The 22,289-nt window shown below is 47.7% G+C and overlaps 1 protein-coding gene across 5 annotated transcripts in view; it reads left to right on the plus strand.

Annotated features, from left to right (window-relative positions):
* Nucleotides 1-22,289, plus strand: part of CACNA1D (calcium voltage-gated channel subunit alpha1 D) — a 315,463-nt gene that overhangs the window by 269,741 nt on the left and 23,433 nt on the right. For all 5 annotated transcript variants that reach the window (XM_033132022.1, XM_033132024.1, XM_033132021.1 and 2 more), the window contains 8 exons: nucleotides 876-941; nucleotides 2,600-2,691; nucleotides 3,582-3,741; nucleotides 4,311-4,438; nucleotides 4,576-4,672; nucleotides 7,082-7,184; nucleotides 8,657-8,758; nucleotides 13,890-14,020. In XM_033132022.1, coding sequence (XP_032987913.1) covers nucleotides 876-941; nucleotides 2,600-2,691; nucleotides 3,582-3,741; nucleotides 4,311-4,438; nucleotides 4,576-4,672; nucleotides 7,082-7,184; nucleotides 8,657-8,758; nucleotides 13,890-14,020 — 879 coding nt within the window. The remainder of the gene's footprint in view (nucleotides 1-875; nucleotides 942-2,599; nucleotides 2,692-3,581; nucleotides 3,742-4,310; nucleotides 4,439-4,575; nucleotides 4,673-7,081; nucleotides 7,185-8,656; nucleotides 8,759-13,889; nucleotides 14,021-22,289) is intronic.

The following is a 22,289-nucleotide window of genomic DNA, read 5'->3' on the forward strand; positions in this document are numbered from 1 at the left end:
CTTTCTCGGATAGGAGAGAAAGTGGATGCTTTAAGCATGTGTGCCTGGCATTAGGTTTAACAATCTGGGTACCCCCTGGAGGGGTGCCCCGCACATGGACACCTTCTGCCACATGACGAGAGAGAAAAGTTGAGGAACATTGGATTAAAGGACCAGGGGTTTGGCCTAACATATACTTGTATTTGACGTTCCTAAGCAGAGCTGAGACTTGGCGATCACCCAGATAGCTCCTTTTCTTTCCTGGCCCAACCCCCCAGCTCTGTGCCTCTTTCAGAGAGTGTGCCTTTTTAGCAAGGTGTCTTGCTTTCTACAGCAACAGCCAGAAAGTGGTTCTTCCCCTCTGACCCAGTAATTCCCCTCCTGACACTTCACCCTAAGGAAATACCTTAGCAGATGGCAAGGTCATTGTGCACAAAGATAACTCCTTTGTAAGGGGGTGTACAATAGCCCCTCGCCCCCACCCCAAACATGCCCACAAACAAAAATGGAAGCCATCTAAATGCTGGTGTTCTGGAATGGTTTGATCAATTATGATACGTTCCTGGAAGCCACAGGAATCCAATGATGAATTTCACCATTATGACGAGAAGGGAGTGTGTGCGTTGACACTGCTTAGGATTAGGATACGGTTTAATGACCGTGGGAAGCACATCCCGCCTGCAGCTTTGTAACACGAGGTGTGCATGTGGCTGGTATACTCAGGACTGAAGTCATCGTACTGGGCTGAGGTTTGAAAAGTCCTGCCTCGCTGTGGATGTCCTTTCACGGTAACACGGGGAAGAAAACCATGTGGCCCCATGTGGGTCGTCAGTTTGCACCTGAGCAGGCACCAGGGCACGCGGCCAGCGCTGAGCTGTGTGCTTCCTGTCTTCCAGGCGCTCCCATACGTCGCCCTTCTCATAGCCATGCTGTTCTTCATATACGCCGTGATCGGCATGCAGGTAAGCGCCGGCTCCCTGCGGTCCCTTCTGCCAGGTAGTCCCAAATCGGGGGCACGATGGCCCTTGTCCAGGTGGAATGGAAAGACAAGATCGTGATTTTGCAGCCAGACACCTTGGCTGCTGAAGAGAGATGAAGATGAGCTGCGTGTGGCTCCAAAGGGAAGAGCCTGTGCCAGAGAGCCCAGCTCAGAAGAGCGAGGAGGGGTTGGCATGTGCCACGGAAAGCTGCATTTAGTGGTTCTCCTCACCCGCAATGTGCGTCTTGGGAGAGCCAGCTGATGGAGAAAAGCCCTACTTGATTTCAGCAACAGGAACTGCCATACTAAAGGAGCCATCAGTGTCTTAGTTTCTGCACCAGTGTTGCTAGAAGATATTTAATTATACAAAAGTCTGTTTATATTGTGGAAAATTGTTTTGTTATAGCCCAGTGAGAGGCTCACTCGAAACAAACTATTTTGGATACTGTGGCTGGGGCTGAACTGGAACCATTATCTTGCCTCAGTCGCCCTCCTTTAAGAAGAAGCATGAAACCAGGGCTTTCTGTGAGCCTGGCTGAGAGGCTGCAGGATATTTTCCAGCTTCTCCTGGGGTGGGTAAAGGGGTTGGGGCTTCATTAACAGCTGAGCCCTAACAAGAAGTGGCAGTGGGCAGAGCCTCCAGGAGGGAGAGGCAGGTGAAGAGCAGCCTGTGGCACTGGACCTCCCTGGGTGGTCTCTCTGCCACACTCTCCACAAGTTCAGATGCCCTGTTTCAGATGAAGGAGGGATGTGAGTCTAAAAGACATGGAGTGATTCCAGAGGCAAAGGAGCGGTTGTGCCTATCTTTTTTATTCTGAAGGCATAGAAGGAGTCACAAGTCTCTAGGAGTCGTGAACCAAGAATCAACAGACTTGAGCCCCTGTAACTGAGCAGGCTGTGATGCTGTGTGCCCCAAAACGTCCTTTATGACATGATGCTCTCATATAAAACCAGAGCTATCTCAGAGCTCTGCAACTGCATTGCACTCAGGAGGTTTAGCCAGGATCAGGCTCTTCTGAAATGTCAATGTGCTCCTAGAAGTCCCACAAGTAAAGTATTTCTGAACTTGTCTTTGCCCTGGAGGTAAAGCCCACTGGCCCCACAGTCATCTGCAGCCTGATCTTTGTCTGTCTGCACCCTCGTTCTCTTCATGTCCTGGAGCACCTGTGCCTCCTTGCCTGTGTTCCTTTGCAGGCGGTGCTCCCTCTGCCTGGAGCGTTCTTCCCTCTCCCTGTCACGTGACTGGCTTTACTTATCCTCCAATTCTGGGCCTTCATCTTACTCCCCGGAGGCCTCTCTGACCCACGTCCCCAGCATTGGATGTGTGAGCCTGTTCTGTGCTTTTCTGTCCTGCCGGGTCAGCCCAGCTCTCAGCAGGTGGGGCTGCCTCTCTGCCTGCTTTTCTGTCCCTCGCCCAGGATAGGGGCTCCTGGCGGGGAGAACGTTCCTGACTGCCTCGTGTTCCCAGCAGTTAGCACAGGGCCCTGCACATCTGTGGGAATCAGTGAAGTGCCCAGCTCCGTGAGAAAGCCCTAGTGGGTGTGGATGCGACCTGAGGTAGTGCTTAATTCGCAAGTGGAGGGTTTTATTTTCGTCTGACAAAATCTATTCTTTTTCCCCCCGCATAATTTCTCTACCTAGATGTTTGGGAAAGTCGCCATGAGGGACAACAACCAGATCAATAGGAACAACAATTTCCAGACCTTTCCCCAGGCAGTGCTGCTGCTCTTCAGGTACCGGAGTCTGGCACGGGGTGTGTCTCTCTCTAGCTTTGGGCTCCAGAGTGACAGAGGATGCATGTTATGACCGCAGCCTGGGCTTTCCCAGTTGATCATGGTAGCTTTTCGTATTTGTTCTGTATTCGTAAACAGAGACACTAGCATCATCTCAGCTACAGAGGAGTTTTGCTGGCTTGTTGAAATGGCTGTGGCTGTTCAATTGTGGCTGGCCGAAGGTTTATCCATTTAGGAGTCAGGCGGTCTACTAAGGCCACCAGGAAAATCACGGGGTGTATTCTTACACATGGAAGTATGCGCTGAAACAACCAGGAACACGGCAATTTAGCAGAACACGGAACATAGAGGCCTTTTGCATAGCCAGTCGGGACAGTTTCCGAGATGTGGAATTTGAAATTTTTGGGGATCGTTTTTAACCCCAGTTAAATGACTTTGTGAACAAGTTACCTCAAAGTGAGAGAACCTGGTAGAAATCATACAAGTAATTTGTAAGGACTCTAGTAACTGGATAGCAAGTCGTTTGCAAGTTAGGTAGTTTCTTTGCTTTCAAAAAAAAATGAACTGGGATGTAATCAAATTGTCAGATGTTAGATCATTAAAAGATAATAAATAATCATTAAAAAATTGTAACATAAGGGTTTAAAGAAAAGCGGATGTAAAAATAAACATCCATTTTTACAAAAAGAATTGATATGCTTCCGTTGATGGACATAAATCAGTCACAAATAAGTAGGAATTTCGTATTTTCAGTAATTCAAACTGGCTCTCCCCCAAATTACTTAAGTTTTGCTCGCGTTAAGAAGTTTTTTCTTAAAATTTCTTAGAGGTCTAAGCTTCAAATCCCTTCTTTCCCCACTAAAGCCCTTTCTTTGCTTAATCTCAAAAAGATGTGCGACAGGTGAGGCGTGGCAGGAGATCATGCTGGCCTGCCTCCCAGGGAAACTCTGCGACCCAGAGTCCGATTACAACCCAGGGGAGGAGTACTCGTGTGGGAGCAACTTCGCCATTGTGTATTTCATCAGTTTTTACATGCTCTGCGCATTTCTGGTACGTGATCAGAAGGACTCCCTCTGTGAATTGATAGATGTTTTTGTAGCTTTGGGATTCAGACCAATGATGTGGCCCGTCAGCTTGTTGCTGGCTATTTTATGTTGAGCACTCTAGACTTGGCAGTTGGAGGTTTTTGCTTAATCAGGAGTGTTACTAGCTCTTTTGTTATGAGCGGTGGTTTTGATGCTTCATCACAGGTTTGGGGCAGCCACTACCCCAGCTTCTGAGGGCTGCTGGTTCCTTTATAAAATTTTCAAAGCCGCTGCCCATAGCAGCCACTTAAGAGTTTGAGTTATTTTTTGGTGGCGATGAAATGATAAAACTGCAGTGTGCTTTGAAGGTCCAGCGCACCCTCCTGCCCTCCCCTGGGACTAGACCAAAGCCATTTCAGGAAGCTATGAGCCTTCTTTGTTCTGAAACATTCCCCGGAAGGAAAGTTTGTACAGTCTCTGGAGAAATGGGTTGAAATGTTTCACGACCCTACAATTAGGGAGCACTTACTGGGGTCTAGCCTTCATCCGTTTCCACTACAGCTGAAGCGGCCTCTTCCTGATTTGCTTTCACAGATCATCAACCTGTTTGTGGCTGTCATCATGGACAATTTTGATTATCTGACCCGGGACTGGTCTATTCTGGGGCCTCACCATTTAGACGAATTCAAAAGAATATGGTCAGAATACGACCCCGAGGCAAAGTAGGTTGGAAAGGATTCCATGGGGCTTGTGTGGACTGTTTCTGGAATGTTGGCTGTGGTTTCTGTGGAAGGTGGAATGGGCTGAGAGTTCAGGCCAGCAGTGCTGCCCTTGTCCTCACGTTGTCCTTTGTCTCCAGGGGAAGGATCAAGCACCTGGACGTGGTCACTCTGCTCCGCCGTATCCAGCCTCCCCTGGGGTTTGGGAAATTATGCCCACACAGAGTGGCCTGTAAGGTAAGTGTCCCATTTGGGGGTTTGATGGCCTCTCTTACAGGGACTCCCTGGTCCATTCAACAGACACTGCCTAAGTGACATTCTGCCAAACCTTCTGTCGGGCCCTGGGGATGCACCGATGAAAAATGTAATATGTGGTTCCTGTCCCAAGGAGCTCCCAGATTATAACTCAGCTACCAATAAGAATAGGAAGGGAATTATGTAATTTGTCATTGGGTGAGTGGAGGAGAACGTGACATTTGCGACAGGTCCAGAAGGAGAGAATTAGGAGTTTGCAAGAGTGGGAAGGGCATTGCAGAAAGGGAGCACAGAGAAACCAGGTGCAGAGGCAGGAGAATGGATGTCATCTGTGAAATGGGGAGTCACTGGTGTGGCTAGAACATACGAGGAAAGGGCAGAAAGCCACAGGCACAAACTCAGCGTAGCTGTGAGGACCCTTCTCTGCCATGCTGAGTTCCAAGAAAGACACGAGTGGCCTTCCATGTTAGAAGGTAAACTCTGGCTATGAAGATGTAAACAGGGGACAGAAGAACACCGAGGAGAGCTGTTGGGGTTATCTAAGTGTTAAGTAACAAGAGCCAAAGTGAGGGCAGTGGAAGCGGGGCTAGAGAGGAGGGCATGGTTAAAAGATCGACGCAGGAAGTAGAATGGATATGACTTGTTCCCCTGGACATTTCTATCTTGTGTGATGGTGGACATGGCGCTGTGCCCCTCTGCTGACAGAGCTCCTCTGCGCTGAGCCGTGTGGCGGGCAGCGGCCTTTCACACAGGGATCCACATCTCCCACCCACCCAACTTCTGTAGTTTTCACATCAGACCATGCTCTCTGTGAGCCCTAGTTGAGATGTGTTCTTTCCACAGAACTCACAGAACCTTGAATCAGTTGTAGCAACAGAGAAGGATTCCCATTTTTAAAGGAGAAATGCAAGATTTGCCTGTTGAAACTCTACCCAATAGAAATCCAGCCAGTTTGCACAACAGGTGGTCCCCTCCCGCTTGGCTCTGAGGGATTTTGGGGACAGGGGTTTTACCACCCCAGGGTTGCTGGGCCAGCTCTAGACAGACCCAAGCTAACAAAGTAGAGTCTACAATATATATATTTCAGTCTTTCAAAGACATCTAAGCCAAACTCATTGTTCCCTGCCCTGAAAATCCAGAAAGCCCCATTGGCAAGTCCTCGGGGACCTTGCTAAGGTCGTTGCTTCTCCTCGGCCAGGACTTTGGTTCTAAGTATGGAGAATAAGCCATAGAAGTTGACTTTCCCAGGAAGTCAACTTTCCCAGGACTAGCCTCTTTTCTGTTTTCTAAGAACGAGATTGGTTCCAGATCATGGCTGTCATCTGGTGTTTACATTTTTAGACCCTTTTACGGAAAGGACCTAAGTGTCCTCGAGGCACAAAGTGGTACATTTTGCTGACTCAGGAACTTGCCAGGAAAACTGCCTGAGTGTCCAGGGCATTCTGGCTGCCTGCGCTGGTTTTGGACATAGGGATGGTTGGTAGTAGGATTGGGAATTTATGTGGGATGCATCATGCAAACACAAATTTCCAGTCCATTAACAGGGAGGGAAAAAAACAAAACAGAACACCTTTTTTTTTTTTTAAACTCTTTCTCTTGGGACACACTGTCAGCCAAAAATAAGAGCTTTGAAACTATTAATAATTATAATTACCATTAGTTTAGCACTTACCTTGTTCCAGGGCCTGGGCTGAAATCTGTGTCCATGATCTTTAATCCTTACATGGCCGCCTTGGGGTGGGCATGTCGTCTTATTTACAGATGAGATAACTGGGAGCCGGAGAGGGTGTTATTCACCTGGTCCTCTCCAACTCCCCGTGCTGGTGTTAGAGGGACCAGGAGAGAGAAAAGAGAGGCAGGAAGTGGAGATCTTGCTCTGAAAGACCAAACACTTGGAGAAACCATGTGGACTCCACAGTGGTCTCACCAGGGCAGGTACTTGAAGGACACGCCCGTTTGAGGACTAGTAACAAACCTTGTTGCCTGGGGACCTAAGCCCCGGGACCTGTGCCTGGCTCATTCTATCTGGTGAGTCCTTTTACCCTCACAACTGCCTTAATGATGTGCCCAGAATGGAGGCCTGATCCCAAGACACACGGACTGCTGGTTAATGAGAAAGGGAGAAGAATGCTGGAACAGGGAGGTGATTAAACAATTAAGGTAAAAAAAAAAATCCAAGTGGCAGCATTTGCGTTTTGCATTTATGACTAAAGCTTTGATCTTTGTCATGTCAGAGCCCCACAGATGGTAGGTGCTCCTCAAATGGCTGTTGAATTAAATTGAAAGTTGACTGGAAAAGAGATGAGGGGTAAACAGAATACACGTGGAAAAGGGATATGGCCGTCATAAATCATTCACATTCTATTAAGAAACTTTTATTTCTGTTTACAGAGATTAGTTGCCATGAACATGCCTCTCAACAGTGACGGGACAGTCATGTTTAATGCAACCCTGTTTGCGTTGGTTCGGACAGCTCTGAAAATCAAGACCGAAGGTGAGAGTTCCCTGAAGGCAGGACAGGTGGTAGAACTGGGAGGAGATGCCATCTCCCACCTGCGTTCTCCCTTCTGCGCCTTTCCGTGTCATGGGGAGGCCTTGGGGAAGGGAGTGGTGAGTGCAATGAGGACATTTGTGCTGGGTCAGCTGGCTGTCCCTGAATCTCTCATCCCTTCTTTCTTTCCTTTATGCTTCCCTTTGTCCCAGAAAGTTTTGAGGTGACTCCTGCCGCTGCTTACTATAGAGCAGGAGAAATAGGTGGGAGACCTGGTAGAGACAGAACTATCACACATGAGTTCGTTCCAGCTACCCTTTACTTGTCATACTTGTATGACCTTCAGTGAGGAATTTTGCTGTTCTGGGCTATAGTTTCTTTCTCTATGGAAAGGAAATACACACACCTACGTTATGGGAAGTCCTGGGGATAAGATGAGGTGATGTCTGCAGCCAGGCCAAAGTGTTTGCACGTGCTTTAGGTATCAGCTAGCGCACTGAGCCTACAGCTAAAGAAAGGCCTTCGGCCTTTTTGCTGAAATTCTTTGGGGAAATATATTCAGTGGGAAGGATATGCAGTGCTAGCACGTAGTTGGCACTTGGAAAATACTATTAAGACCAGCAGAGACCAAACCAGCAGAGAGTGGTCTTTGTGGCCACGCTCAGCCCTGGTAGTAAAAGCCCTGGAGAGTGGCTATTGAGATTGGCTTGGCGACAACTTCAGAGGTGGAATGGAAATCAGATTGCAGCAGATTGAGAAGTGACCAAGAGGTGAAGAAGCTGAGACCGTGAGGGAAGAGAGGGAAGAGGGGCCAGCAAGGAATGCCTGTGGAGTCAGTGGATAGCTGTTTCCTCACAACCCCAGAGTTGAGGGTGAATCTATCCACCAAAGCCAGTCCCTTCAAGCTAATATACACTGCTTGCAGTATGCGCCTCTGTACCTGGCCCCCAGCTGGCATCAGTGAGGGATGCAGTGAGGGAGGGTTTTTATATACTGGCATGTCAAGGAGACAAACATCAGACTATCTGATAAAAGACCACGACGGTGTGATGCAGATGAGCACGTATAACAGGAATCGAGAGAGTCTTATTTGGGGGAAATTTAGTCTTGAGTCTTCAAGGATGGAGGCAAGATTTGGCATTCTAGGCTGGGAGCAGTGGGAAAGGAATAGGTGTTGGCTTGGGAGGGTAGGACAGGTTCAGATTATGACAGGCCTTGGATTCCAGAGCAACATGGTTGTTCCCACAGTAGAGTGGAGTTGCTGCCCATCGGACGGACGGCTCGCTAACTATGTGCTGAATACAGGAAGTGTGTATGACCCTGACTGGGGAGAGCCTGGTGGGAGGGGAGACCCATCCGAGGTCCACGCGCCCATCCAGTTTCCGCTGGGAGGGCAGCAGCCGTGGTGAGAACAGAGAGGAATTGCTGGGTAGAAGAAGCAAGGCTTGTTTTCCCCTCTTGCTTTTTGAATGCAGGGAACCTGGAACAAGCTAATGAAGAACTTCGAGCTGTAATAAAGAAAATCTGGAAGAAAACCAGCATGAAACTCCTTGACCAAGTAGTCCCTCCAGCTGGTGGTCAGTGTAATCTCTTTCCTAAGTAGCTCTTGGCCAACACGTTGGTTTCAATGCTAGTGTCTCCAGCCAGCCCAGAGCGTTTGCACATGCTTTATGTATCAGCTAGCGCACTGAGCAACAGCTAAAGAAGGCCTTTCGGCCTTTTTTGCTGTAATTCTTTGGGGAAATCTGAAGACCATTCCAGACAAAGGAGAGGTTTCAGTGGGAAGGATATGCAGATTCAGATGGCTGGAGCAGGTGGTGGAGGAATTCATGTCAGAGAACAAGCTTGCTGCCTCAGAACAAAAAAGCTTGTATTTTTCAGTCCAAAATGAAATACTTAAGACTAGTTTCCATTTATCCTTCAACATATCGTTGAAAGCTTCTCTCCTCCCTCTCCCTACCCCCCAAAAAGATAGTTGTCAGAAAGTGGTATTTTCAAAATATTCTTAGTCAAAACTGAGTTTACGACCATAATTACCCAAATGTCCCTTTATTTAGAATTTAGAGTAGGGACGGGACTAACAGGCATGCTTCTTTCTTTTCCTATTGATCATCAAATAACTGACTAAACTTTTTTCAGATTTATATATATATAACATACATATATATATAATATAGACACTGTTTTTCCATTTTTGTTTAAGTGCACATGGACTTAGAAGTTGAAGTGGTTGTTTTTTGACTATTTTATTTTCAAGTTTTAAAGGTGCAGAATCCGTTTACTCGGTGCCATCGCACAGTGTTCTAGAATCCTAGCCCTGGGCACATGATAAGCTTTGGTGTATTTTGTAGCCAAACTAACTTTAATAGTGTCACAGCCCCTGCAGTTTTCGAGGTTAGTCTGGCTCAGGTCTGGACGCCGACTCCAGAACCCCAGGCCAGGATGGTGGTCAGGCTTCGCCCTCTGAGAAGGTAACAACCTCTGCTTCTTGAGGGTGGAGAGAGCAGCATACTGGCCAGCTCTGATCCTCAGCATGAAGTGAGAAGCCATATGAGCTTGTGCCACTGCAGGGAAGCCACCCATACCTGGTATGGCCATCAGCTCAAAGCTGGGAAAGATAGCCCCCAAAGAAATGATAGGAAGAGCAGAAGCCCCCCAAACCAAAAAGAACAAAACCCTCTAATTCCCACCCAGAGAACCCTGGCTTTCCCCAGGAGAACTGATACTGCACCTTTAAAACAACTCTTTGGTTTCATTCTGTTCTTTCTAGCTGCACACCCAAGTGCTCGCATGGCTTAGGTAAATTGCTTTTCTAAATTGTTGTAACAATGTGCTTGAGCTTTTTCTGCAGCCTCCATTCTTTTCAACTCTCAGTCTTTCAGAATATTCTGAAGCAATTCTGTTTTAGGGTGGTGGCATGGAATCAGAGTTATCTCTTGCCAACTATATTCCCCTACAATGTTTCTCGACATACAGATGCGTGCTTCAGAATAGTGGGCTGTGCCTGTCTGAGTAAACCTTCCTCACGGGGGGCAGGAGCCCTGCTACCCCCACGCCCCAGACACCTCTCCTGAAATGCCACCTTCATTACAAACCAGTGTCACTCACATGTCAGTGCCCATTCTGGCCAGACTCCCTTGGATGGTGTCATTCACATTACTTACTGTGAAACCTCATTTCTTTTCATTTTACCAGGACAAAACTCCAGAATTTGGATCACTATCTAAGCTCTCTTCCTTTTTTAGTTAGTTCTACTAGATTTCTAATAAAGGCTAACTGTTCTTCTGCTTTCTTGGCCCAGTAACGGCCTGTGGCTTTTTCTCCATATTTCTTAAAATGGACTGAGGTTTAGGATGACAAGTGTTAACCTGTTACGACATGACATCAAGAGGGACTGTGCAACCTGAGAAGGAGGAAATGGGGCTTTAGTAGGAGATGGAACACTCTAGAAATTTCACGTCAGGGTTTGTGTATATGCCTAGGATAGTGCTTATGAGATGAATCTCAAATTAGTGCTGTTGCCACTGAAGAAATTCAAGAAACCATGACTTTCTGGCTTCGGTGAACAGACCCCAAATGAGTTGCCGGGCAGGGTTTTAGAATCTATCTCTTTGTTTTTCCGCTTTTATCTTCCAGTCAGCCAGTGGTTCCAGGCTTTCCCACATCTTGGCACACTTAGGAAACGAGAAGATTTGTACAGTCTCTGGGCCAGCAGATGGGTAGCTCCCTGAGGCTGAGGGGCTCGGTGGCCCGCGTGCTATAACCCTGTCAGAGAGCAGCAGACTGAGCCAGGCCCGCTGCCCCCATCACACAGGAAACCCCTTAAAGAATAGAGTAGGTGCCCATGTGAGGAGGCGTTGCTAGCATGAGTGTGATGTGAGTTGCCCCTAGGTTGCCATGAGCTTGATAATAGGGTGACACTCACGATTGAGCCCAGGAATACTAGTAGGGAACTTTCCTTCTGCACTTTCAGCAATGCAGGGGCCTGTGGCTGTGGGGACAGCCTGCCTGCTGCCTCTGTCATAAGGCTGAGCTCTCTCATTGCCCATCTCTGACAGTCGCTCACGTTCTCACCTCCACTCTTCAGTCTTGTCATGCCATTTAATGGATCCTCCCGCTTTCTTTACAAGTCCTCTCTCCTCCCAGATGCTCTCCTTGCCTTGGGGCCTCACCCCTTGACTTGGATGTTTAGCTCCTTTTCCCTGAAGAGCTCTCAGAGCTGACCCCATCTATTTCTGTCCAGTCCTGAGCCCAGACAGCCTGACTGCATTCATTCCATCTCTTCCTTCCTTTTCTATCCTGCTCTCGCTTTGACTTTTTCTGTTTTTAAGAATTCTTCCTGGGCCCAGTCTCAATTAGCTCAGTGTCTCAGTGGAGCAGTCCAAGCGGTCCTTGAATCCTTCCTGCAGAGCCCTGGTGGCTGTTCCTCTGCCCTGGAGTCACCCCTCAGGTGGAAACATGGTCAGTCCTCTGCACTGAGGGCACTGCCACCCCAGGTTCTGGGCCAGGGACAGCCAAGACCCTCCTGCAGAAGCTCCTTTGGCCCTTCCAGGCTAGCACAGTTCAGGCTAAAGGGAGATAAGGGTAGGCTACGTGTGCTGAAAGCATCCCAGTGAGGAATGCAATGGGCCTTCTGTATATAGAGTGTTGTTTTTCTGGGAGCCCACAGAGAAGACTTGAAACCCTGGACTGAAGAGGCCGGCTGTGGCGCAGCAGGCGGAGAATCCCCACTAGGTCTCCAGGATTCTCTACTCTGTTGCCAGTCAGCCCACCCCCTGCATGCAGCTCAGTAGAGAGAGACTTGTACTCTGGGAGAGGCAACCTCAGAGAAGGCGGCCTGTGTGGCTGGAGCTGGGCATCCTTAGGGAGGTGATGCAGAGGAGAAGAGCCCAGGCTTTCGGGCTCATGTCCTAACCCACTGGCCTGGGCAAGTCCTTTCACCTCTCCCACCTGTCAGAGGTGAGCAGATCCCCTATCTCAGAGCTGTTGTTGAAGAGGCCATGAGACCCATGGGGAACTCCTCTGACACAGGACCTGGCACCTGAAGATGCCCAAAAGTAGGGCTGTTGGAACTTGTATTCCAAACACACCCTGGCAAAATGGGGAGTGGCTCGAGGGCAAAGCAGGGGCTGAAATGTCAAGACCTGCATGGTCTCTCTTCCCCTCTCATCTCTTTGCCTGTGGTCAGGGCATTATTAGAGCAGCCTGAGACCGGTGAGAGACCATGGTTTCACGTGCTATGCAAAGCCTTAGGTTCACTTTGGTGGCCTCTGTACCACTCCAGGACTAGCCCAGCTCGGGTTTAGAAGGAATATAACATGTTCTCAGAGCCAGACCACTTCAAGCATCTTCTCTCACAATAACACAAGCATCTTCCTTTGACAAAGAAATTTGGGGAGACAGCCCAGAGTGACTCAGTATTGCCAGACAGGTACACCTCCCCCATGGGCACTAAATGAACCCCATCCATCAGTGAATAGGGTGGGCCCCAGTGTTCCCCAGTCTGTGGTGCTCTATAATTCACTTCAGTGGATGCCACCGTTGGTGGGTTGTAAAAGAACAGTGACTCTGATGGCTCACAGTCACCCAATCCCCGGCCTTTATCCGAGTGCTCTACATACCACTTCCCATGTAATCCTCATGGCCCCCTTTACACACGAGGACACAAGCCCCATGAGGTTGAGCTCCTTACCCCAGATCACATGTAACTCTTACAAGGGGGACCTGGCCAAATGCTTAGCTGTGCTAAAGCCTGAGGGCCAGCAACCTTTGGTCCTCGCAGCCTCTGCAAGTCATGGCCAGTGGTCCGTAGCCCCGTGTGGGATGGGCGGCTAAGGGGGCCTTCAGCTTTCCCCCCAGGAGCCCTTGACACACTGCAGATCTGGTAGCAAGCACCCTTGGGAGAGCAGGGCTTGTGGAGACCCCGGAGCACACTCACACTGCCAAGGTGGTTTACTGGAGACAGCCAGAGCCTCTATTCTGCCTCATGCATCACCTGTAACACGCCCAGCGGAGTTCCAGTTCCCAGCGATACATGTTGGGGCGATTCTGGACAAAGCAGAAATAAGTCAGCTCAACTGTGAGGTTATCTGGTGCTGTCACTTACAGCACAAAAAAAGAAGCAGTTCTGAATTACAAACCAAGAAATGGCATATGGAGGCTATTCGCAGAGAGTCAAAGGACACGTGAAAATCTGGGTTTGCAGTCACTTTTCTGAACCTTCTTCTTCCAAGCTTGTCTGTCACCTTTCCGAGGTCTCTATCTTTATCTCCAGGCATTGGGATTTGGATGGTTAGTTGCCCTTGGTGTTCATGGTAATTACACATGCAAATCCCTGTGCACAGGGGTGAAAATATGACCGATGAAGCCTTTTTTGTTTTGTAATTTTTATTTTAAGTAAGTAACCAAGACAGCACTTCATAGTGTTACTAATACACTGCTCTGTTAAAGTCATGATAAATACATTATTTTCTGCAATTTTGAGTATCAGTTCATTGAACTGACTCTCCTTTAGAGCCTTAACTGCTTTGCCAAACCTTGCTTTTTGCTAGATTTAGTAGTGTCCCTCCTGTGTTGTAAGCTGAGAGCTCAGTGCCTTCTGCACTGCCCACCCCCCGCCCCGGCCCCCGCCCCAGCCAGAAGCCAGTGTTTAGGCTCTTGGTGCAAATGTGCGGATTCGGGAGAGCTCTGTCTGGTCTCTCCGTCTAGATGATGAGGTAACCGTGGGGAAGTTCTATGCCACTTTCCTGATACAGGACTACTTTAGGAAATTCAAGAAACGGAAAGAACAAGGACTGCTGGGAAAATACCCTGCGAAGAACACTACAATTGCCCTACAGGTGACTTGTTGTTTTGTTGTTTCCTCTTTTCACTAACGACTTTACAAGCTTATTTGAAATACTAGAGAGCTGACAGTTCATGGTTGAGCAGTACCGCAAGGATTTTGTTTAAACTGAGATACTGCACACTCCCCAAATTGTGGACTAGCCATTTCTGGGCCACAAGGTAAGTGCCTCCCTCTCCTTGCTTTCTCTGTCCTGAGGGATCTGCTGCAACTCGTGGGACGGGGCCCCAGGACAGCGGTGAAGGCACGTCCCTCGTGGGAGGGGAGCAAGCGCAGCCCTTGCACCCTGTCTCCTCCAGGCTTCTCCCAGGGCAGTGCCCTCCGAGCAGCGAGCCACCTTCCCTGCCCCTGGGCTTAGGCCCTAGCTGCCCAGTAAACAGCTTTCCATCTGAACACAAGTGCTTTGTTTTGTTTCTGTTTGTTTCTTACCCCACTGCTTGTTGGTTTTTGGTCCATTTCAGTAACATCCATCACTTCCTGGTATGTGTGAGTGTGTGTGTGTGTGTGTGTGTGTGTGTCGTGTCTGTCTCTCTGTGTGTCTCCTGATGGCCGTGAGGTTTGCTGTGCAAATGCTGCTCTGTCACACCCAGGCCAGCCTCCGGTCCCTGTCCCTCCCCCTAAGCCAGCCCTGGCCCTGTCCTACAGTGTGGAGGTAGCTTGCAGGAACTCTGGTTCCAACCCGGGTCTATGTAGTCAAGAATATAGAATCCTAGGTAAGCCCAAAGCTCTGGGTTGGGATGCAGGCGTGCAGGGGAAGGGAGTCACAGTGGAGACGTGCACAGAAGGGCCAGGAAGGGGAGTTTGTTAGTGCTGGTGATTGAGAAAGCAGGGTGAAGGGGGAACTAGCAAAAGATGCTGAGACCTGACAGAAGGGAACTACAAAGATTGGCAAGCTGCCAGAAATAGCTGTCCAAATTAGTCAAAAGCCCTGTCATCTCTGCTACCCAGAGTGCTTTAACTCCATCGTGAATAGGATCAAGATTTTTCCTTTTTAATTGGTTTACTCTAAAATTACTTTTATGTCCCTGTCATCACCAGATGTCTTAAATTAGGCCTTGTAGGTATTGGTAAGGGTCAATGGGGACTAATCCTTCACTTTTTTTCTGGAGAAAAATGCCCCGTATTGTTTTGTGTTAAAGTGATGGTCAGTGCCAAACTGAAGGCTTGTCTGTGATCTGGCTGCAAGAGAGAATGTGAACACGAATGACAGTGAATGAGTGAATGAAGGAATGTGGGCTACATGCACATGTGTTGGGTTAGGAGATGACCTTGTGTGACAGTGACCTGCTGATTCATGATGAAACCTCTGCTCTACCCAGACAGCTGCAGGGTTGGGGGAAGGATGGATGCTGAGTTCAGCTGAAGACAATTCTGCTCTTTCTTCCTCTGCTCACATGTCCTAAAGGTAGCTCAGTGAATCACAGGCTCAAATAGCTCAGTGCTGTCTCAGGTTGTGGAATTTGTGAGTAAAGTTCTTTCACCTCCGGCCGATCCAGTTTGCAAAAATGACAGCTCTTCTGATCACAGTTCACAAGTAGCCTTAGAGAGACAAAGTAAACTGAAAAGTGTTTGTAATTTGAACAGGACTCTGGTCCATGCATTCTTGAGGGCAGGGTGGCCAAGTTGGGTGCAAGGAGAAGGAGTGATGAACATGTTTCTGCTGGCTCTTCCTGAAAGTAGCCTTGGGCCTGGCAGATAGGCTGGCAGGGTTTCAGAGCACTGCGGTGCCCTCTGCTTGTAGAGAGGGAAGTGCTTTCTGTTCTCGGATTCTAGTAGGTGGGATCGGTGGTACTTAATGACTTTTCTGGAAGGGGAAACATACTCTTTCATGCATGGCTATGTCATAATTTACAGTAATCAGGGTAGCTCTGTGATGAGACCCTTCTGTGCTCTGTGGAAGACACATTTGATGACCACCTGGATACGAGTTATACCTTTTCTGAATTCCCAAGACTTCCCAATAAGGTGGCTTCAGTGCTTGCTCTAGAGGCTGGATATAGTCTTTCGATGTTTTAAAATCTGAAAAACAACGTGGCTAAGTAATTAATGAGCACATTTCATGAATGGGCTTTACTGAGTCTTCAAGTTGAAGGTTGCTAAAACTACATTTTTAAGTCATTGGGTTAAAAGACTTATTACATTGTATTACAATAATGCTGAGGGTTTTTTTCCTCCCGAACATTTTCCATTTTGTTGTTTATAGAAAAGGTTTCATTTCCTTGGTGAAATTCAAATATTTCCAGTTAGGGGCTAATAGTAACACATTTTCACATGATTCCATTGGGAGTTGAGGCTATGACTATAATTTATGTTGAGCATATAGCCTAGAAAATTAAGTTGTGTTCATAATCTTGACAGATAAATTCTGAAAATGCATTTGATTCTGAAGCACACATTAAAAACAGAAAAATTTTGTCTCCTTGAAGGATAATTCTAATTACGTTTTTGGCTTCCTCGGCTCCAGAAATGGCTTTAAATGTGATTTGTCACTCTACTTTTAATTAGCATGAGGAGGCTCTTCCTTTCAGCGTGATGAAATATTACATGATGATTTAGCAGTTAGGGAAATGGGGTTAAATGGCAATGGGAGCAAAGCACCAACAGTGTCACCAGGACAAGTACCCAGATCCTCAAGGAAGCCCTGAAAGTGGGCATGGGCTATTGAGAAGTGGGGTGAGTTGCTTCTCCCCGTGTCAGAGGTGCCACATGGCTGACGGATTGCTCATGGAAAGTGGAGTGTGGGCATCACGGTGTGAGCGCAGAAGTCAAGATATAGGCATATGCGTGCTTGTGCTACGTAGAGTGCAGTCTGTCTGAACAGGATCAGAACTGGTCCACATTCTTTGCCCCGTTTTCAAGGGCACACAGATGCACTATGGTTTTCAACCCTGTGGGCTCCATCTGGTCTCCCTGTGTTCAGACCAACTGCAGTGTCCCCTTCTATATGAAGGGGGGTGGCTTGAGGAGCTCCTGGATCCATGTGTGGGTAGGAGCTTGGCACCCAGTGTCCTCTGGCCTCTGTGGTCTGAATGAGTGTGCAGTTTCCATCTGTCCATCCATTGTCATCATTGAAGCCGGCCTTCTCTCCAGCACCTCTACAGAGGGAATCAGAGAGAAGCTGCTTTAAGCCTTTTTTTTCCTCACTCATCCCCTACATGCCATATTCACTTTAGTTGGACTCAGCCTTTGCTCTTCATCCATTGTTGCTGCATCTGAGTTTCCATGAGGAGGTTGAATAAATAAAGGAACACAGCTCTGCAGCCATGAAAACTCTGCCCCCTTCCCAGCAACTAGTAATGCCCCTCTAGACCTTCCACGTGAGGACTCCTGTGCAAGAGACAGATGCTAATTTGTCCAGTATCTCATGGATAAGGAAAAAAAAATCCCAAAGTGGGAAAAGTTTTGTTCATTTCTTTTTCTTTCAACATTCAAGCATTTCCTTTATGCAAAAGACATGCTGGTGTCATCCAAGGAGACTCTGTCCCTCATTCATCCCAGATGGGAGCTTGCCCATCTTAATGACAGGAAGACTTTAGAGGGGTAGTTTTCTTTTCTTTTCTTTTCTTTTTTATTTCTTCCTTTTTTTTTTTTTTTTTACCTGTTTGGAAGTTGGGTTTAGGGAGGAGACCGTTATTTCCAGCTTGTAAATTAGGTTGTTAGGTTTTATAATGTTAAAGCCTGTGCCCTGACCAACAGATGGTGACGTAGGTGGTCAAGTGGAAAGATGGGTGGTATCAAAGAAGCAAATGACATTTAGTCCCTGATATGCCTTGATGTGGCTTTCCGAGGGAGGCTTGGTGCATAAAGACAGAGGAAAACGGGATATTCCACAGACATTTAATCTGTGGAGTATCAGACACCTGTTATCTAGTCACCGTAGTCTAGAAAAAGTAGCAAGATTTTCTTTCTTTTTTTTAAAGCATGCCTTCATCCAAAGCCACGGAAAGGCTTTCTTTGTTCTTTTTTAATCTAAGAGGAGAACAAATGCTAACAGATGAGATTTCACTGGCTGATTCATTTGTTTCAGATGCTTGAACGGATGCTTTAGAATTTTCTGCCTGAGCTACAGCACCAAGCTCGTTAGTCGGAAGGCGTTTGTGGCTAAGGCCTTGAAAGGGAAAAGTCTCAAGTGGGCTTATTTCTACTGAAACAGCATTTCGGGAGAAATGCAGGAAAAAGCAAACCCAAGGCCCCAGGGAGACCCCTTCCAAGCAAAGCACTCCTCCAGAAGGTGGAAGCGGGGCCGTGGCCCATCTGCGGAGCCATGGCCTCCTGTCGCGGACACTGCTCTCGGTGGCTCTGTTTCATGAAAGGGAACATGCAAGGCTTAACCGGTTTCCCTCCCAAGCAGAGACTCAGAGAAAGGGAAAGAGTGAGAGAGAGCAAAGGAGGGGGGCAGCCGCCCCACAGAGAAATGAAATGAACACAACTTCCTGATGATGGCCAGTAAAAAAAAAAAAAAAAAAAAAAAAAAAAAATTAAACTAAAATAATAAAAAGATTAAGCAGATCTGCCTAAGGTGGGCAGCTGACTCCGTTCCAAAGTCCTGCATCCCTAGTTTGCCCAAACTCCCAAAGACTGGCAGGCCCCTTGGCGCTGAGCTGACAGAGTTCCTTTTCTATGCCAGTCCGTCCTGACCTCCTGACCATCCGGCTCCGCTCTCTGCAGAGACCCAGTTCAGAATGCAGTGAGAAGCGGGCAGAACAGGAAGCTCAGACACACCCATTTAAACTAACACATACACCCGCATGCCAAAACCAACCCAGGCAGCACCTCAGGTTTCATCTTAACGTGTCCACGGGAAGTACCACCACACCCAAACCTCATTCAGCATTGTCCGTCTTTAATCCGTGCTCAAAGCCAGTCCGGGGATGCCTCTTTGGAAGCAGTATGGTCTAGTTTCAAGGACACTGGGAGTCAGGAACCTGGGTTCTAGTCCCAGCTCCAGCGTTTAGTTGCTGCGTGACCTTGGGCAAGACACTTAACCTCTCTGTGCCTCAGTTTCCCCATCTGTAAAATGGGGATAATAATGTCGACCTACCTCACAGGGCTGTTGTGAGGAATAGCTAAGTGATTGTAAAGCACTTTGAACGTATAATTGCTTATTATTAAGACTACAACAATAATACCATATGCCTGTTTACTACCAGACCTTTAAGAAATTCCTGTTTTTCTTTTATCTCTTTTCTGTTCTGTATCATGGTGATCCATTGAGAAAGAGAATTCTCCCCTTTTTAAGATAGCATGGAAATGTGCAAAGCTGTAAACAGAGGTAACTCTTACAGGTGGGGTTTTCACATCTTAAGAACAAGTGATTTTTCCTCAAGAAGTTACTTCATGAGGGCCTCCCTCCTGAAATTCTCAGCCAATTTCAGCCCATGTTGAGGAGTCTGTACATCCGATGCTGAGCCCAAGATGCCCAAAGGAGCCAATCTGAGTTGTAAAATCAATATTCAAAAGTAACCTTAGTGCAAAAAGTTGACATTTCTGAAGTGAATAGAGGGCAGGTTTATCAGTCCCTGTTGCCTGCCCTGGTCTCTGCAGACTGGCGAGTGTTTGCGTGCGGGGGGCTTGGAGAATGAGGTGGACAGAGCCAGCTGCATGTGGGGAAACCCGTTTCCTGGCTGCACTCACCCAAGAGCAGGCGGGGTGGGGGCGCATTGTCACCAGTGGGAAGAGCAGTATGAGTGGAAGCCCTGCAGGCCCCTCCCAGCCTGAGGTCTATTCTAGTGATGTCTTTTGTGCTGTGACCTTTGCCCTGGGCCACAGTGACTCATGATACTAAGTGGTCTAACCTGCCTGGACTTCAGTGGACTCCCTGGCCTTACTATGGAAATGGGCCCAGTCCCCAATTCTGCTTCCACATGTACAGACTAGTAAGTCTGGGAGCTAGTAAGTGGGTTTTATGGATTCTCACAGCAGAGTCCATGGAGCTGGACGCCAGGTTTGACTTCTTCACACAGTATCATGGGCAGTGATGCGGGGATGGGGTTGAAAGATGACCAGCAAACTCCAGTATGGCTGAACCCCTTGAGAGGATGTTGAGTCTGTACCTACTAGTTAATAGCTGTGGCCCCCAGCACCTTGAGTCTCCCCACCCCCTGCCAGCATCCCAGCTCCTCTCCAGACCCTTCTGTGATCAGGCAAATGAAGGGCTAATGCCTGGTGTCGTGGGTTCCTCTGGGATCCTGCTCTTGTCTAACCACTTCTGTTCTGATTGTGTCATGCCCGTGATGTACCAGTCATTAAGAATTTGGTATATCATCCCTGAAAAGAAAGCTGGTCAACCCTGTGGGCATAGACAAAGAGCGAGTCCATCACCAGACCAATGATCCCTGTTTATCTCTGACCCACCCTGATGTCAGGTTTATTCAACACTAAAGGACAGTATGCCCTCACCCCATGGTCTCAGTTGCCCCTTCTCAGAGGGCCAGTGTGAACAGCTCTCTTCTACATTTAAGTCTCCATATGGCAAAGCCTCAGCAGAACAGTCCCAAGCAGTTCACATAGCTGGTATTTCCACATGCCTTTCTCCATAGTCCTTCCAAATTAGTAAAAACTGGAAAAGGGTAGCTCTCTAGTTGGTACTTAAGGAATGGTTTAAATGAAACAGGAGAATCTTGCCCCCTGTGGGCCTGGCTGTATTTGCTGAGTAATGGCACTGGCTGTGGTGTATAGCCAAGGCCAGTCTGTGAAAGACAGCCAGAAATCGTGGAGGCTGCCTCTGGCCTCAACTCAAAAGGGAAACACGGCTTCCCTGAAACTTGGTTTACAGTCAAACTGCAGACACCTCTGTCCTTTCTCCTGAAATCCCAGCGGAAGAGAGTAGCTTTAAATGTAGGAAAGTTGTAGGAGATGACCCAAGTTTATTATTCTGGAATCTTCACAGACTCACTCAGCAAACTTGATACCCAACACCACAAACCATGGTGCTAAATTCTAAAGCTCCTGAAGGGAAGACACGACACAAGCCGGCATCCATTATGGGAAGCAGATGTAAGATCAGACTCTTCTTCATAACTTACACTATGGTGGGACCCAATTCAAAATTAAATCCACAGGATTGTTGGGTACTAGATTCTGTACTCTTTCTGAAAAGCAGGACATCTTTCCCCTCTGACAATAGTAATTATTTTCAAAAGTCTTTGAGAAGATAAATTACTGAAAAGGAGTTAAGACAAGTTACATTATGTAGTAACAAAAGGTCTTAATTATTGTAGTGTGTTACTGAATAATACCTACCTAGTACCCCTCAGCCCAAATGTGTCACAATTCAATTACCCATGGGAAGGAGCTTGCTAACACTAATGGTTCCAAGGTTGGGTAGATACCTGCACAAGTTTGTTCTTCCTGCCACACAGTAGACCTAAGAGAGATGGCTGTTTGCTTAACGGGAGAGCATGTCATTCCAAGGCACAGTGAGGGCAACTGGTTAAGAAGTGCCAAAGGCTAGTTCAGAGAAACCCCAGGAAGGACATTTCTTCCCAACATGAAGAAAAGTCAGTGGAATAGTGGGAATCCTAAAGCGGGTGAAGAGTCTGTTGCTTGAGGAAAAGATGGTATTTCTGGTCTGAGGACAGGTTATCAGCAGTTCTCAAACTCTTTGGTCTCTCTTAAAAATTAATGAGGACCCTTTGTATCAATATTTACTGCATTAGAAATCAAAACTGAGAAATTTTTAAAACAGAAGATGCAAGCACAAAGATGCCAGAAGATGACATCATCACGTCATATAGCCTTTAAGAAACCCACTGTGCTCTCATAAGAGAATGAGAGCCTACAAGGCAAAGAACATCCTAGTATTATCATGCCGATTGCAGGGACCTCATAGACCCCTGAAGGTGTCTCAGGGAGCCCCACGGTACCTGGACCACACTTTGAGGACTGCTGCTCTAGGGGAATGATCCCAAGGTTCCCCTACAGGAAAAGGGTGATGGAGCCTTTTCATGATCTCCCTGGTTGAAGAGCCTTTTGTGCATCCCAGTATCCCTAACTTGAACCTTTCTCTCCTTCCCAGCTCTGGCCCCCAACTGCAATCTATTCACCTAGACACAGAGCTGCCTGTGCCGCCAGCATCCGGCTACGTTCAGACTGAGGGTTGTAGCCCGCATGGCCACGTCTCACTGCCTGTGCTGATGTAGAGAAAGGATGGTCTGAATGAGTGCAGGATAGACAGTGTTTTTAAAGATATCAGCTCCTCGAAGCGGCATAACTGAGACAAGGAAGTGTGCTGAGCAGAGGATCAGTTTTTGTGACACCTACTG

The sequence above is a fragment of the Rhinolophus ferrumequinum genome, chromosome 17 (genome assembly GCF_004115265.2).
Source record: "Rhinolophus ferrumequinum isolate MPI-CBG mRhiFer1 chromosome 17, mRhiFer1_v1.p, whole genome shotgun sequence".
Taxonomy (NCBI): Eukaryota; Metazoa; Chordata; class Mammalia; order Chiroptera; family Rhinolophidae; genus Rhinolophus; species Rhinolophus ferrumequinum.